The sequence below is a fragment of the Ceratotherium simum genome, chromosome 36, assembly GCF_057802395.1.
Source record: "Ceratotherium simum simum isolate JZ-2026a chromosome 36, ASM5780239v1, whole genome shotgun sequence".
Lineage (NCBI taxonomy): Eukaryota > Metazoa > Chordata > Mammalia > Perissodactyla > Rhinocerotidae > Ceratotherium > Ceratotherium simum.
The window spans coordinates 6,225,040-6,237,534 of NC_141935.1; the positions used below are offsets into that span (position 1 = coordinate 6,225,040).

General features: G+C 36.7%; 1 protein-coding gene across 3 annotated transcripts in view; it reads left to right on the top strand.

The window, feature by feature from the left end:
* KCNT2 (potassium sodium-activated channel subfamily T member 2) overlaps positions 1–12,495 on the top strand; it is a 341,540-nt gene that overhangs the window by 148,255 nt on the left and 180,790 nt on the right. For all 3 annotated transcript variants that reach the window (XM_087424351.1, XM_014794147.2, XM_087424352.1), the window contains exons 10-12: positions 853–1,017; positions 2,752–2,888; positions 5,533–5,596. In XM_087424351.1, the coding sequence (XP_087280477.1) occupies positions 853–1,017; positions 2,752–2,888; positions 5,533–5,596 (366 nt within the window). The remainder of the gene's footprint in view (positions 1–852; positions 1,018–2,751; positions 2,889–5,532; positions 5,597–12,495) is intronic.

Consider the following 12,495-nt stretch of genomic DNA (forward strand, 5'->3'; position numbering starts at 1 on the left):
TGATTTCTCTTGATTCTTGAAATAATCTAAAAGCCATCCATCATAATGAATAAAAATTGATTACATATGTTGGTCAACTGAAACAAACAGAATCAGAAGATGATATGTAACTTTTGCAGCATTTTGGGAAGTGAGTAAGGAGACTGCAAAGGAACAGAGATATAAGATGAGACTAAAGATAAGTAGATGCAATCTCCAACTCTTTTACAATGAGCTCTGGGTGTCCATGGGCAGGCAGGTCAGAAACAGGATATGACAAATGCAAAGCAAACGTGTATACTCCATTCCACAACCTTTGGCCACAGTGTATCTAAATATACTTTACATAGGTATAAAAATGATCTTCCTATTCTATTTAATCATGCAGGTCTTTCTTCCTGACGTCCCTCCCCTATACCCTTCACTTCCCTTACATGCCAGCTACTATACAACTAGAACGCAGCCTTGTGTGTGTGGCAAGGGTGTCTTCCATTGAATGAAATGTGGGCTGAACTTGATGGAAGAATGTGGAAGAAATGCGAATGAGGCTTTTGTCTTTGACACAGCACATGACATATCATGGCTGCATACTCTACTGGGCATAAAGCAGAGGCACAAACCTCTTAGTGCCCTGTTATGAGATAATAGGAAAATCATTGATATGTTTCCTTAGAGACTGAAGCCCCTGGGAGGCTTTAGCAACCTCTGCAGCAACCAAATGAAAAGTCTGCTGTTGAAGGAAACACTGATAAATTGATAATCAATGAGTTCCATCTAATAAATTGAGTATACCTTATAAACAATAGATGTATTGCATTGATTTTTATTTTCATGTCCAGTGTTTCTCATTCACCTGTGGAAAATGCATTACAGTTTGAACAGCTGGCCTATTTGTGGATGGAGAGACAAAAGTCGGGTGGAAACTACAGTCGACACAGAGCTCAAACTGAAAAGCACGTTGTCCTGTGTGTCAGCTCACTGAAGATTGACTTACTTATGGACTTTTTGAATGAATTCTACGCTCATCCAAGACTACAGGTACGTTTTTAAATTACATTGCGCACTATACTGGATCGTACCTGCTAACATATTGTCGAAGTCAATTAACTGATGGTGCAGCCTGCATTCTGGAGGATTTTTATTTATACACTCAAATTTAGAAAGAGTAAATGAAGAACTACAAATATAACCAGGAACATAGAAAAAATGCTGGAGGAATACACATTATTTTAAGTTTCCTTCTGTATCTACACTAAAAGACAGATGGAATTATGTTAATGCTACAAAGAAAGGTTTTCTTTGAATTAAATGGACGGCTTTTTTCTCCCTTGGGTAATGCATAAATGATATTTTTGTGAAACAGGGAAATATAAAATATAATAAAACAATAAAAAAATCATTTCAATATCATCTGCTCACTTGAATATTTCAGAATTTTATCAAGTGTTGCTGATGGAAATGTGAAAGTCTAGAAGTTCCATTTTTTTCTGTTGTTTCCTAGAGTTTAACTAGGTCCTATTTATGGTAGCAATAAGTGACCAAAAACTGGATAATAACTAGCTGAATGGAGAACATGAATTCAGAATAATCTCTTCATCTGTTTAGGCAGATAAAATCCTCAGATACTTCCTCCATTTACCATGGTACTCGGCCAAATTAGATTTAGGTAATCTCCCTTCCTGCTTAATCCAGTCCAAACAGCAAAGAGATACCTGAAGATTTTGTATTTCCTCCATAATTTTGTCAAGAGATTGGATAATCTGAGATTAAGACATATTTAGTATATCTAATTATTCTTCCCTTAGAAAAAGTAAAGATATTTTTTTCATGAATACTTTGGAGATCTTTTTAAATACTATTTTTTTTAATATTTAAAAAAAATCTAATTTGTAAGTGATACTTAAATGATATATTCTTTTGTTTTCCTGTTAATTAATTTGCATTTTTGGAGAAACTCAATGCTTGTCTGTTGGGTTTTTTATTATTCATATGAAATAATTTCGGTTTGCTCATTATAACCCACAAAGAAAATCCATTTGGGGGAAAATTAGATTCCCTCAAAATTTGATCCTTAGTAATTGATTTCATCTAATATCAGTATAGGGAATTCTTAAAACTCCAAAAATTCCCACTAGATATATTTTAGAGTGACAAAATGGTAGATGTTTACCAGAGAATTTGAATTCCTATAGATCAATTGTTTTAAATCATTCCAGCACTGAGTACCTTTGTATTTTCTCTAAAGGACCGGTATTTTGAAATATTTTGATCTCAAACTTTTTTATTTAATTTACTTCATCAGTATTATCAATATTGTTATGAATCCTTATCCACTCAGCTATTCATCAGAAATTTTTCAAAATTGTCAGTTCATAATAATATTACCAAACAATATAAATCACCATCAGAGTTTTTATTCTACAAGTAAGAACTTGAAATAGGAATTGATAGTTAAGAACTTCTGCCTGGTATGCAGTGTGTATTTTAGAGTCAGCCTGAAGTTATAACTGAAAACTTTATAGGCTGGAAAAGTATGCCTAGTGATAATTACCTTCTCTCCATGGTACTAAGAAGATTCGAAAAGGTCAGGAAGAGGGATAGTATCATGTTTTTTAATACATCCATAGGTTTTAAATGCAAGATTTTATTTATTAGCAAGAGATCATTTCTATTTTACCATATTTCAAAATGTCCTTATATATTCTATTTACCTACGTAGCATAAAACAAAGCATTGTTGTTTCTATCCCATTGCCGACTTTGTTTTGAATAGGATTATTACGTGGTGATTTTGTGTCCTACTGAAATGGATGTGCAAGTTCGAAGGGTACTACAGATTCCAATGTGGTCACAAAGAGTTATCTACCTTCAAGGATCAGCCCTTAAAGATCAGGATCTGTTGAGAGCAAAGTAGGTATTCCTATCTATTTCCATCTTTCCATGCTTTCATATATTTTTCTCTCCTCCAAATTTTAGTAATTTCAGTATTGTAAGATGTGTTTTAGTATTTTCGAATACAGAGTTTTGCCTTAGTACCACTGCTGGTGAAATTGCAAGGTTAAAAATATAAAATCAGTGTGTTTGCTCCTCTTTCTCAGTGCTAGGATGTTCAGCAGACCATGTCCACACAACACAATGAGGAAGGTGGCGTGCTGTAATTATCTCAGGCTGTCAGGGATGAGCTGAGTTATCCAGACTTGCTGTTAGAATAGTTTCCAAATCTCTGAATACCGTTTTTATTCCACAAATAAAAATCTTGGGCTAAACAATATGTGAGATACCAAAGCAGTTGAGTTAGGGTTTAAATTTTAAAGAGTTTGTATTATGTACTGGGCAGATAACACTTGAGTTGCCTGGTGTCAGAGATGAGAGTCCTTGGGGGCTGGAGGAATCAGAAAAGTGACAGAACCTATGTAGTTGTTCTCTTATTGTTGAACATGTGGCTTGAAGATGACATGGTCATAAACGTTTGTCACAGGTCCTGGGGTTTATTGCACATGAGCAGAGTGAGAGCAGGGTTGGTTAGACCATGGACACCAGAAAGTCAGGACATCTGCAAAACAACATCTGTTGTTTCAGAAGCCAGAAGACATCCGTAGCAGAGTTGGCTTTGCTCGATTTTTCTGTTGCTTAAAGTTTTGAACATGTCTTCATGTTTATCCTTGAGTTGTCCTGTGTGCTGTTTTAGATTTAAAAGTCTCTTCATTGAATTTTACGGCATAAGTGTTTTTTATTTGTTGTTGTTTTGTTTTTTCTGGATGTCTTGAGTATGTGGGTTTTTAGTGGTTATGTGTGTGTGTGTGCATGTTTTGTGTTTATTTATGCATGTTCTATGTGTGCGTTGGGAGGGGGTGAGGTTAATGGAAAAGAATAAAAGAAAACTCCAAGACTCCTTTTTGCTGCTTAATCCTGCAAGTGATGACTATATATCTTGTAACAGGAACTCTGATATTACTTTTGATTTATATATAATAGGTCAATTTAACTGAGATTTTTTTCAATGATATAATAACTTCTGAAACAAAAAGTCAGTAGAAACTATCAGGATATAATGAATGGTACATGATTGGAAAATTAAGCTTCTTTGAGTATATATTAGTATTTTGGGTGATTAAATACTTCAAATATGTTGTCATTGTACATGCCACAGTTCTATAATAAGTCACATTCTCCTAGTACCTCAGGTAAAACACAGCTTTAGATGTTTGCTATTTTCTATCTGTACTCATTATTTGAGAGCTCTAAAGAAATAGTTACTTAGACACATATATTTAATTTGGATCTTTATATTCAAATGGGTAGATAATCAATATGCCTAATTTATTGTATAAGAGTTAAGTTCTTCACATTTTGAGAATTAGTAATGCCTATATTATGTTCAATATGAATTTGTGTGATAAACGAAGGCTTTTTACTACCTAATAAATTAATCTAAGCTATTTGTATTAGCTGTTAGAATCTTAGCTAGGTGCTCTCTAGGGTTAACGTAACTCATTTATTATTAATAGTATTAAAAATGATTTCTTAGCAAAATCAATCATATTGCAAGAAGCATTCCTCCATAGGAGTGAAAAAGGATGGAAATGAGGACGAGAGAGAGGTCACAGGCTAGTAACTGGGTTAAGAAAGAAGTTAGATGACAGGACCCCCATCTTTGTGTTCATTTCTTATCCTTGTGTCATATAAAGATTTGGGATTTAATGTTAACTAATACATTCTTCAACACAATTCTCCATGCAAGAAACAAGGAGTAGGATTCTCCAAGCCAGTCACAAAAGTCAGTTGCATGAGTTTTGGATTTTTGGTCAAAGATGATGTTTAGAAAATGTTAGGCAATGCTCTTATCATCTTAATAACTATGGCTAAACATTTTCCGAGAACAGTTTTGTTTGGTCTAATTCCGTAGACTTTTATCTTTCCTCTCCATAGAAAATATTTTTGGGGAGGAAGATTTATTTTATCACAAAAACCAGAAAGATAAATCATTCCTTGTTTTGGAAATAAACATTATATGTTTTGAGAACAGTATTTACCAAGCACTGAAACATACTGTTTATCACTAAATTTAAGAAATATGGAACTTTAGCATGAGGGGAAGGGGTCTGGAACAAGATGATGAATTATCTCCAGGAAATATGAATTTATAGTAGAATTTGACTTCTAAAGCCTAAGTAGCTTTGTTCCGTCTCTCTTAGTTAAACTGAGGCATTGCAGTTAAAATGTAATTAATCATAAAATAAAGGCCAATACAACTCCCTTAATTTAAACAAAGCATATATATGAAAAAACATATAATCATAAAAGAGAGAATAAAATTTAACTTTTTTTTTAACTTCTGTCATTATAAACTATTGAGTTATATAGCCAGTTCAACAGCCATTATTTTGTTCACATATACAGTCAAGATCTGCTGAAATCTAACTTTCATTTAAGCTTAAGGATATTCAGTTTACATGTACATTGTGTGCATTGAACTAAGCATTGAAATTCTAGTTTTCAGATAATACACAGATGTTTCAGTGTGTGATTATTTTGTTTTTCTGTCTGCATTTAGGATGGATGATGCTGAGGCCTGTTTTATTCTGAGCAGCCGTTGTGAAGTGGATAGGACATCATCTGTAAGTTTCTAAAATCTCTTTTAGTAAACTATTCTTTTCACTTTAGAAGATTTTTTTTACTTTGATCTTTTTTTTATTTTTTATTTTTTATTTTTTGCCCCCAAAGCCCCAGTAGATAGTTGTATGTCACTGCTGCACACCCTTCTAGTTGCTGTATGTGGGACTCGGCCCCAGGATGGACAGAGAAGTGGTGCCTCGATGCGCACCCGGGATCCGAACCCGGGCCGCCAGCATCGCAGCGCACGCACTTAACCACCAAGCCACAGGGCCGGCCCTACTTTGATCTTTTTAAATCTGTCAACATTAAATATTGGTGACCTTAAAGTTTTACTAGAGGGAAACAAACATCTCTAAACTGTCTTTGCCATAATATAAAAATAGTGGCATCATTAACTGTGTCAACAAAAGTGGTTTTGAAGTAGTTTCTACTAATCCTTGGGTTTTCTGTTGATCACAATGAAATGAGTCATTTACAAACAGAGCTAGACCATTTTTAATTAAATATATCCCATGCTATGTAATTTTGTTAAAATGACCTGAATTTCCTCAACTCAAAAACAAGGCAGATGGATCAGGCAGTCTACATTAGATTCAGTTGGAGAGTTTCTAAAAAATATGCATTTGTGAAAATTCTATTCAGGATACATAGGATGGGGATTGGGAATCTGTGTATTTTAAAGATACCCAGGTGATTTTGAAATACCTTCTAATTTGGTAACCTTTGGCTTATATGATCTCTATGATGTATTTTTTTAGATCTAAATTTCTATAAACTTATAATTTTTTATTTTTTTTATAAGGAAGATCAGCACTGTGCTAACATCTGCCAATCCTCCTCTTTTTTTGCTGAGGAAGAGTAGCCCTGGGCTAACATCTGTGCCCATCTTCCTCCACTTTATATGGGACGCCACCACAGCATGGCTTGCCAACCAGTGCGTCGGTGCACACCCAGGATCCGAACCGGCGAACTCTGGGCAGCCGCAGCAGAGCACACGCACTTAACCGCTTGCGCCACCAGGCTGGCCCCCTGTAAACTTTTAATTGATTAAACAGTATAATTTACTAAATTGTAACTTCCATTTTTTTAAAACATGCATTTTAATTCTATTATTTTTAACAAGTGCCTTTTTATCTTATATTGAGTAGATACAGTTACCTCCTGTGTTTCTAAGCCAATGAGTCCGTCTCTAACCATATATCTGTGGTGCACAGACAATTAAGAGCCTTGGTGGCTTCTGTAGTGACCAGAGAAAAGGCAAAATATGCATGGGTCTTTCAGGGACGTGTTTTGCCCTTTTCTGGAACATCTAATCGCTGTGCTCTGTTACATTAATTCAGGACTGTAAGTCCTGAGTGTGGCAGGCTTTGTGTTGTCCTCACTCTAATTTACCTAAACTTCTTATTCATTTTTAAACCAACTTTCTCATCCTTCGTTTGAAGAGGGCTGTTACAGGTTGAATTGTGTCCCTCCAAAACTCATATGTTAAAGTCCAAACCCCCATAATGTGAACTTATTTGGTGAAAAGGTCTTAACAGAGATAATCAGTTATAATGAGCTCATTAGCGGGGGCTTAAGCCAGTATGAGTGGTGTCCTTGTAAAAAGGGGACATTTGGTGACAAATATCAAGGAGAACGCCATGTGTACCTGAAGATAGCCATCTATAAGCCAAGGAGAGAGGCCTGGAGCACATCCTTTCCTCGCTGCCCTCAGAAGGAACCAATCCTACCATCACCTTGATTTTGGACTTCTGGCCTCCATGGCTATGAGACAATAAATTTCAGTTAAGCCACCCACTTTGTGGTATTTTGTTACTGCAGCCCTAGCAAACTAATACAAGGGCATAGACCAAATAAATCATTGCAGAATTTGTAAAATATTTTTCTCTATATATTTTTAAAAATTCATCTGCTCCTCTCCTTCTCCACAGTTACTATCTTAATTCAGACCAGACTTTCCTCAGTTCGCTTAAGTATTATTTCAATAGATTCTTAATTGGTTTGGTACATTAAGTGCTCCAAACATGTTTATTGAATAAGTGAATTTGAATTGAACATATTCTGCCTTGTATTTATACAGTTATTTAACTTATGGAAATGTGAATCTTGTGCCCCTCAAGTGGTAGCTTGGTTTCAAAATATTTGCAGTCCTCCAGTATCTATAATGCCTTTGTGTAATGTGGGGGAAGAGGGAGAATCCCCCTCTGCCCTTTCCCTTAAGGTTCTTATAGCTGGCCAAATAATTAACAAGACAGGTTAGCAGGAGAAAATAATATCAAGTTTAATAACATGTATACATGGAAGAAACTGAGAAATGAGCAACTCGTCCCTCTGTCTAAGCTGCTTGCTTAAGTATTGTAGCTAAAGGCCAGGAAGGTGTTGGGGGTGGGTAGTGGTCTGGGACTTCAGAGGGCAAGAAGACAATTCTTTACAGGATCATCTATAGATAATGTGGTCAGGGAGAGATAGAGTTTTTTGATAAAAGGGGCTTGGTGCCCCTCCCATTGTAACATCTATTTTACATTATCATTACAGCCATCATGATAGAAGATCTGTTCCAGGAAGGAGCCACCATGTCAAATTCTTTAGGCACTTAATGGGGGAGGTCAAATGTCCCTCAGAGAAAACAATCAAGGTAAAGAGATATATTTCAGGGTGGCCAAATCTTGATCTCCCACAGTAACAAGGGGAATTTAACATTAGAGAATAAATACATAATGCCTTTAGCTTACTCTTTACAATGAGAATTTGGGGGAGAATTTAATTTCAGTTAAACAAATGCATTCCATTTCCTCCTGACACTCTACTAAATTTACAGGAAAGGAATAAAAAGGTTTCACTCTTAAGGACAAAGGAGGTGATAGATGAGACAACACTAACAAGTTTGGAACCTAGAAAGCAGATGGATGAATGGTAACTGACTTAACAGACAGAAGGAAGTTAAAATTTAAGTTGAGAGAGGAAACAAAAAAGAAGCAGTATGCTTTTTGCAACGGAGCCTCAGAAGTCTCAGGAAATAGAAGTACCAGATGCCTCTGCAAGTAGGGTTATATGTAGGACTAAATATGTGAATGGCAATTAAAAGTCTGTAAGAGAAACAGTTACATTCCCTGAACCACTCCACATATCCATTGCCAGTCACTTTCCCCACCCTGGGAAAAGAGGGTTACTATTTGGAGAACTTGATCCAGGGAGACCTTCACTCAGAAACTCTGGGTGCAGCTGAAGGTCCAGATAAAATTCAAGGGAATTAAAGAGCAAGTCGCCTCACTGAATGTGAGATGTTTCTCCCAAATGACTCTGAGAACCCTTACAGCCAGGTCCACGTCTCCACTGACACAAAGTGGGAGGAATTTTCTCCAGGGAAATGGTCCATCTCAAGAGAGAATGTATGTATATAAATATATATGTATGTATAATATATAATAAAGTACGTGTGTGTGTGTGTAAAGATATAAAGTCTGGAGTTCCCCAGTGCAATATCATAAACTGATCATCTTACAGTAAAGTCCATGTGAAAACAAGGCCCCTATGTTCACTCAGGTCCCAAACAGCTTTCGAGTGCTTCACTCCTGCATATGTTCAGACAGTAGGGATCATTGGACATTTAAGGAAATTCCTAACAAGAAAACGAAAGAATAAATGAACAAACAAACAAAAAGCACACGGAAAAGAGAAAGCACAACAACACTTTACAATTCTGGGAAAAGAAGGAGGTTTTAAAACATATAATAAATATCCTCAGAGTAATATGAGAAGATGAGAAGAGTCTACATATATAAAACAAGCACTGTAGGCTGCAGAACCAAACAGTTCAAGACAAAACAAGAAACATTCAGTGAACCAAAAAGAGCCCCTGGAAATTAAGTAGAGAGTAATAAGTGAAAAATTAAATGAAAGGTTTAGAAGAAAAATCTAAGGACATTGAAAGAATGAAGAATAATAAAATGAATAATAAACCAAATAATGGAAAAGTGGAGTCAAAACATGAGAAAATTAAAGAATTAGTCAAGAAGAAACGATATCCATATAGTTAGAATTTACAAAAGGACATCCAGAAGATGGTGCAGGAGAATATTATCAAAGATATGATACACTCAAATTTTCCAGGCTGAAATTGTCAAATTGAGAGGACCCACTTATTACAGAATAATAGTTAGAAAAACTTGTGCCAATCAGAAAGATTGAGAAAAGAGAAGGACCAATAGAAAGAGGAGAATGAAAGTGAGGAGGAGGAGGAGAAAAAGAAGAAAACATTCAAAACTAAGGATGGAGAAACAGAAGGTTTTCAGACTTCTCAGCAGTAATACTAGAAGCCAGGGAACAATGGGACGATGCTGTCAAAATTCTGAAGAAAGATGTTTTGCCACTTAGAATTCTGTATCCTGGCAAAATTTCAGTCGAGGAAGAAGGTAGCAAGAAAGATATTTATAGAAATTAAAGATTTCAAAAATGCACAATCCTCAGGAAGCTGATGGAAAATGTGTTTTACTAAAACCAAGGACTGAGTGACTATAAAAGACTACTCAAAGGAGAAAATGGGAATTCCTAGGGTTCTGGAAAAAGCAGATGCTAGGATAGCAGCTGGGCAGCAGGCTCTGAGGGCAATAGGGTGGGCTGCCTCTGCAAAGAGATGAAATTGGTGCTACTGATGTGGGTGAATGTATGGAGAGGAGATTTCCACTTCTGGGCAGATGTTACGGACTGAATTGTGTGCCCCCTAACCTCCCGTACCTCAGAATCTGATTGTTTTTGGAGATAAAGCCTTTACAAAGGTAATTAAGTTAAAATGAGGCCATTATGGTGGGCTCTAATTCTGTCTGACTGGTTTCCTTATAAGAAGAGGAGATTAGGACATACAGAGAGACACCAGGGATGCGGGTACACACACACAGGAAAGGCCAAATGAAGAGGCAGCAAGATGGCGGCCATGTGCAAACCAAAGAGAGAGGCCTCAAGGAAACAACCCTGCCAGCACTCTGATCTTGGTCTTTCGGCCTACAGAGCTATGAGAGAATAAATTTCTGTTGTTGAAGCCACTCAGTCTCAGGTATTTTGTTATGGCATCTGTAGCAACCTAAAAAAGCAGATTTTGAATTAGCGATGAGTGGTTGGAAAATGAAACAAATGCCAAAAGAGGCCATTATTACCTCTGGAGGAAAACAGATCATTCAAGATGGAAATATAGTGATAGCACTCACCATGGTTTACTATAAATGATAGTCATAATAATATGAACACTGAATATTGATCTCACCAAAATTATTATTGAACTCTCTTTAAAGGATTGAGGGAAGGGAAATTGAAAGTGGGGTGAGGATGAGGACAAGAAAGCTATCTCTTCTATTCCATGGTAGAAAGTCAGTTGAAAGATCCAGAAATAGTAAGGGGCCCACCCAGTGGCGTAGCAGTTAAGTTCACGTTCCACTTCGGGGGCCGGGGTTCACGGGTTTGGATCCTGGGCGCCGACCTACTCACTGCTCATCAAGCCATGCTGAGGCAGCAACCCACATAGAAGAACTACAACTCTACAACTATGATACACAACTATATACTGGAGTTTTGAGGAGAAAAAAGAAAAAAAGAGGAAGATTGGCAACAGATGTTAGCGCAGGGCCAATCTTCCTCCAAAGGAAAAAAAAAAAAACTCTTTAAAAAAAAAGAGAAATAGTAATAAAGTCATATTTAGAAATATAGAGGCAAATAACAGAAAAATAAGTTTTAGTGATTGCCTATGTGGAGTGGAAATATGGTGTGAGAGGGTGTTCTTACCTGTTATGAAGCTTGTAAAATTATTTGTCTTTTTGAACTATGTGTGTGTATAGGTCTGATAATATTTTTAATTAAGTTGAATTTGGAAATATTTCTTTGTCTAGGAAAAAGTTCATTAGGCTAAGAAATGAGCCTTTTGTTTTGGGGAGGTAAACAGTTTCCTCTTCGTACCAGCTCCATCTAAGTCTTGAGATGCCAGCAAATGGATAGATTTTCAGTTGAACTGCATATATTTTTTATATACTTATATATTTTTTAATTCAACTTTCATCCAAAAACTTAATTAAATTATTCTATGTTATTCACATCTGTGATTCAGGAGATGCTACAGCTCATGCCAACAGAAGCCTAGTAAAAGAAGTAGAATTCAACAGCTATTGTTCGAAGAGGTAGCATACCATATCTGTGAAAAGTTTAGCAGAGTAGCAAGGTGTCAGTGGATAGAGAGAGCAAGTAAATCCTTAAAAACCCAACAGGAGACTTCTGGTTTCCTGTTCCCCATGTGAGGAGTGTGGAAGTCACCACTCTGTCCACACAACAAGTAAAAAGCTGAACAGACTGAAAAATCAACAACTCTTCCGTGATCTGTAAGACAGGTGAGCACACAGGGCAATCCACTGCCTCCAAGATTGGAGAGACTAGTCGGCAAATACAGAGACTAACAATTTACCAGAATGGAGACTCAAGAGTGGAAACTGCAATGAGAACCAGTGCGGAGGCAGGAAAACCTGAACTGTAATGGATGAATTACTAGAGGCTCCATGTGGACATCTCTGAGAATTAAAAACTCCAGGAGGACCCAGGCATTGGAGGTGCCCACAATTTTGTGAGGTTTACCTCCAGGAGCTCAACCAGGTTCCCAGAGTAAATATCTGAGAAAAACCCCTTTCTCCAGCATGGGGAGGGGAAAAGGAACCATTCTGAAATAGCCAGAGCGCTCTGTTCTTAACGCCTGCCCTCAGGGGAAACTAAGCATATAAATTTGGGAGTAATAACATATAGATGAAGTTTAAAGCTGCAGGACTGGGGGATCACATACAGATTACATATAACTAGTGAAGAGGAGTCTTTGGACTGAAGCTAGGTGCAGTCCATTATTTAGAAGTCATGAAGAGGAGTAGAATTCAGC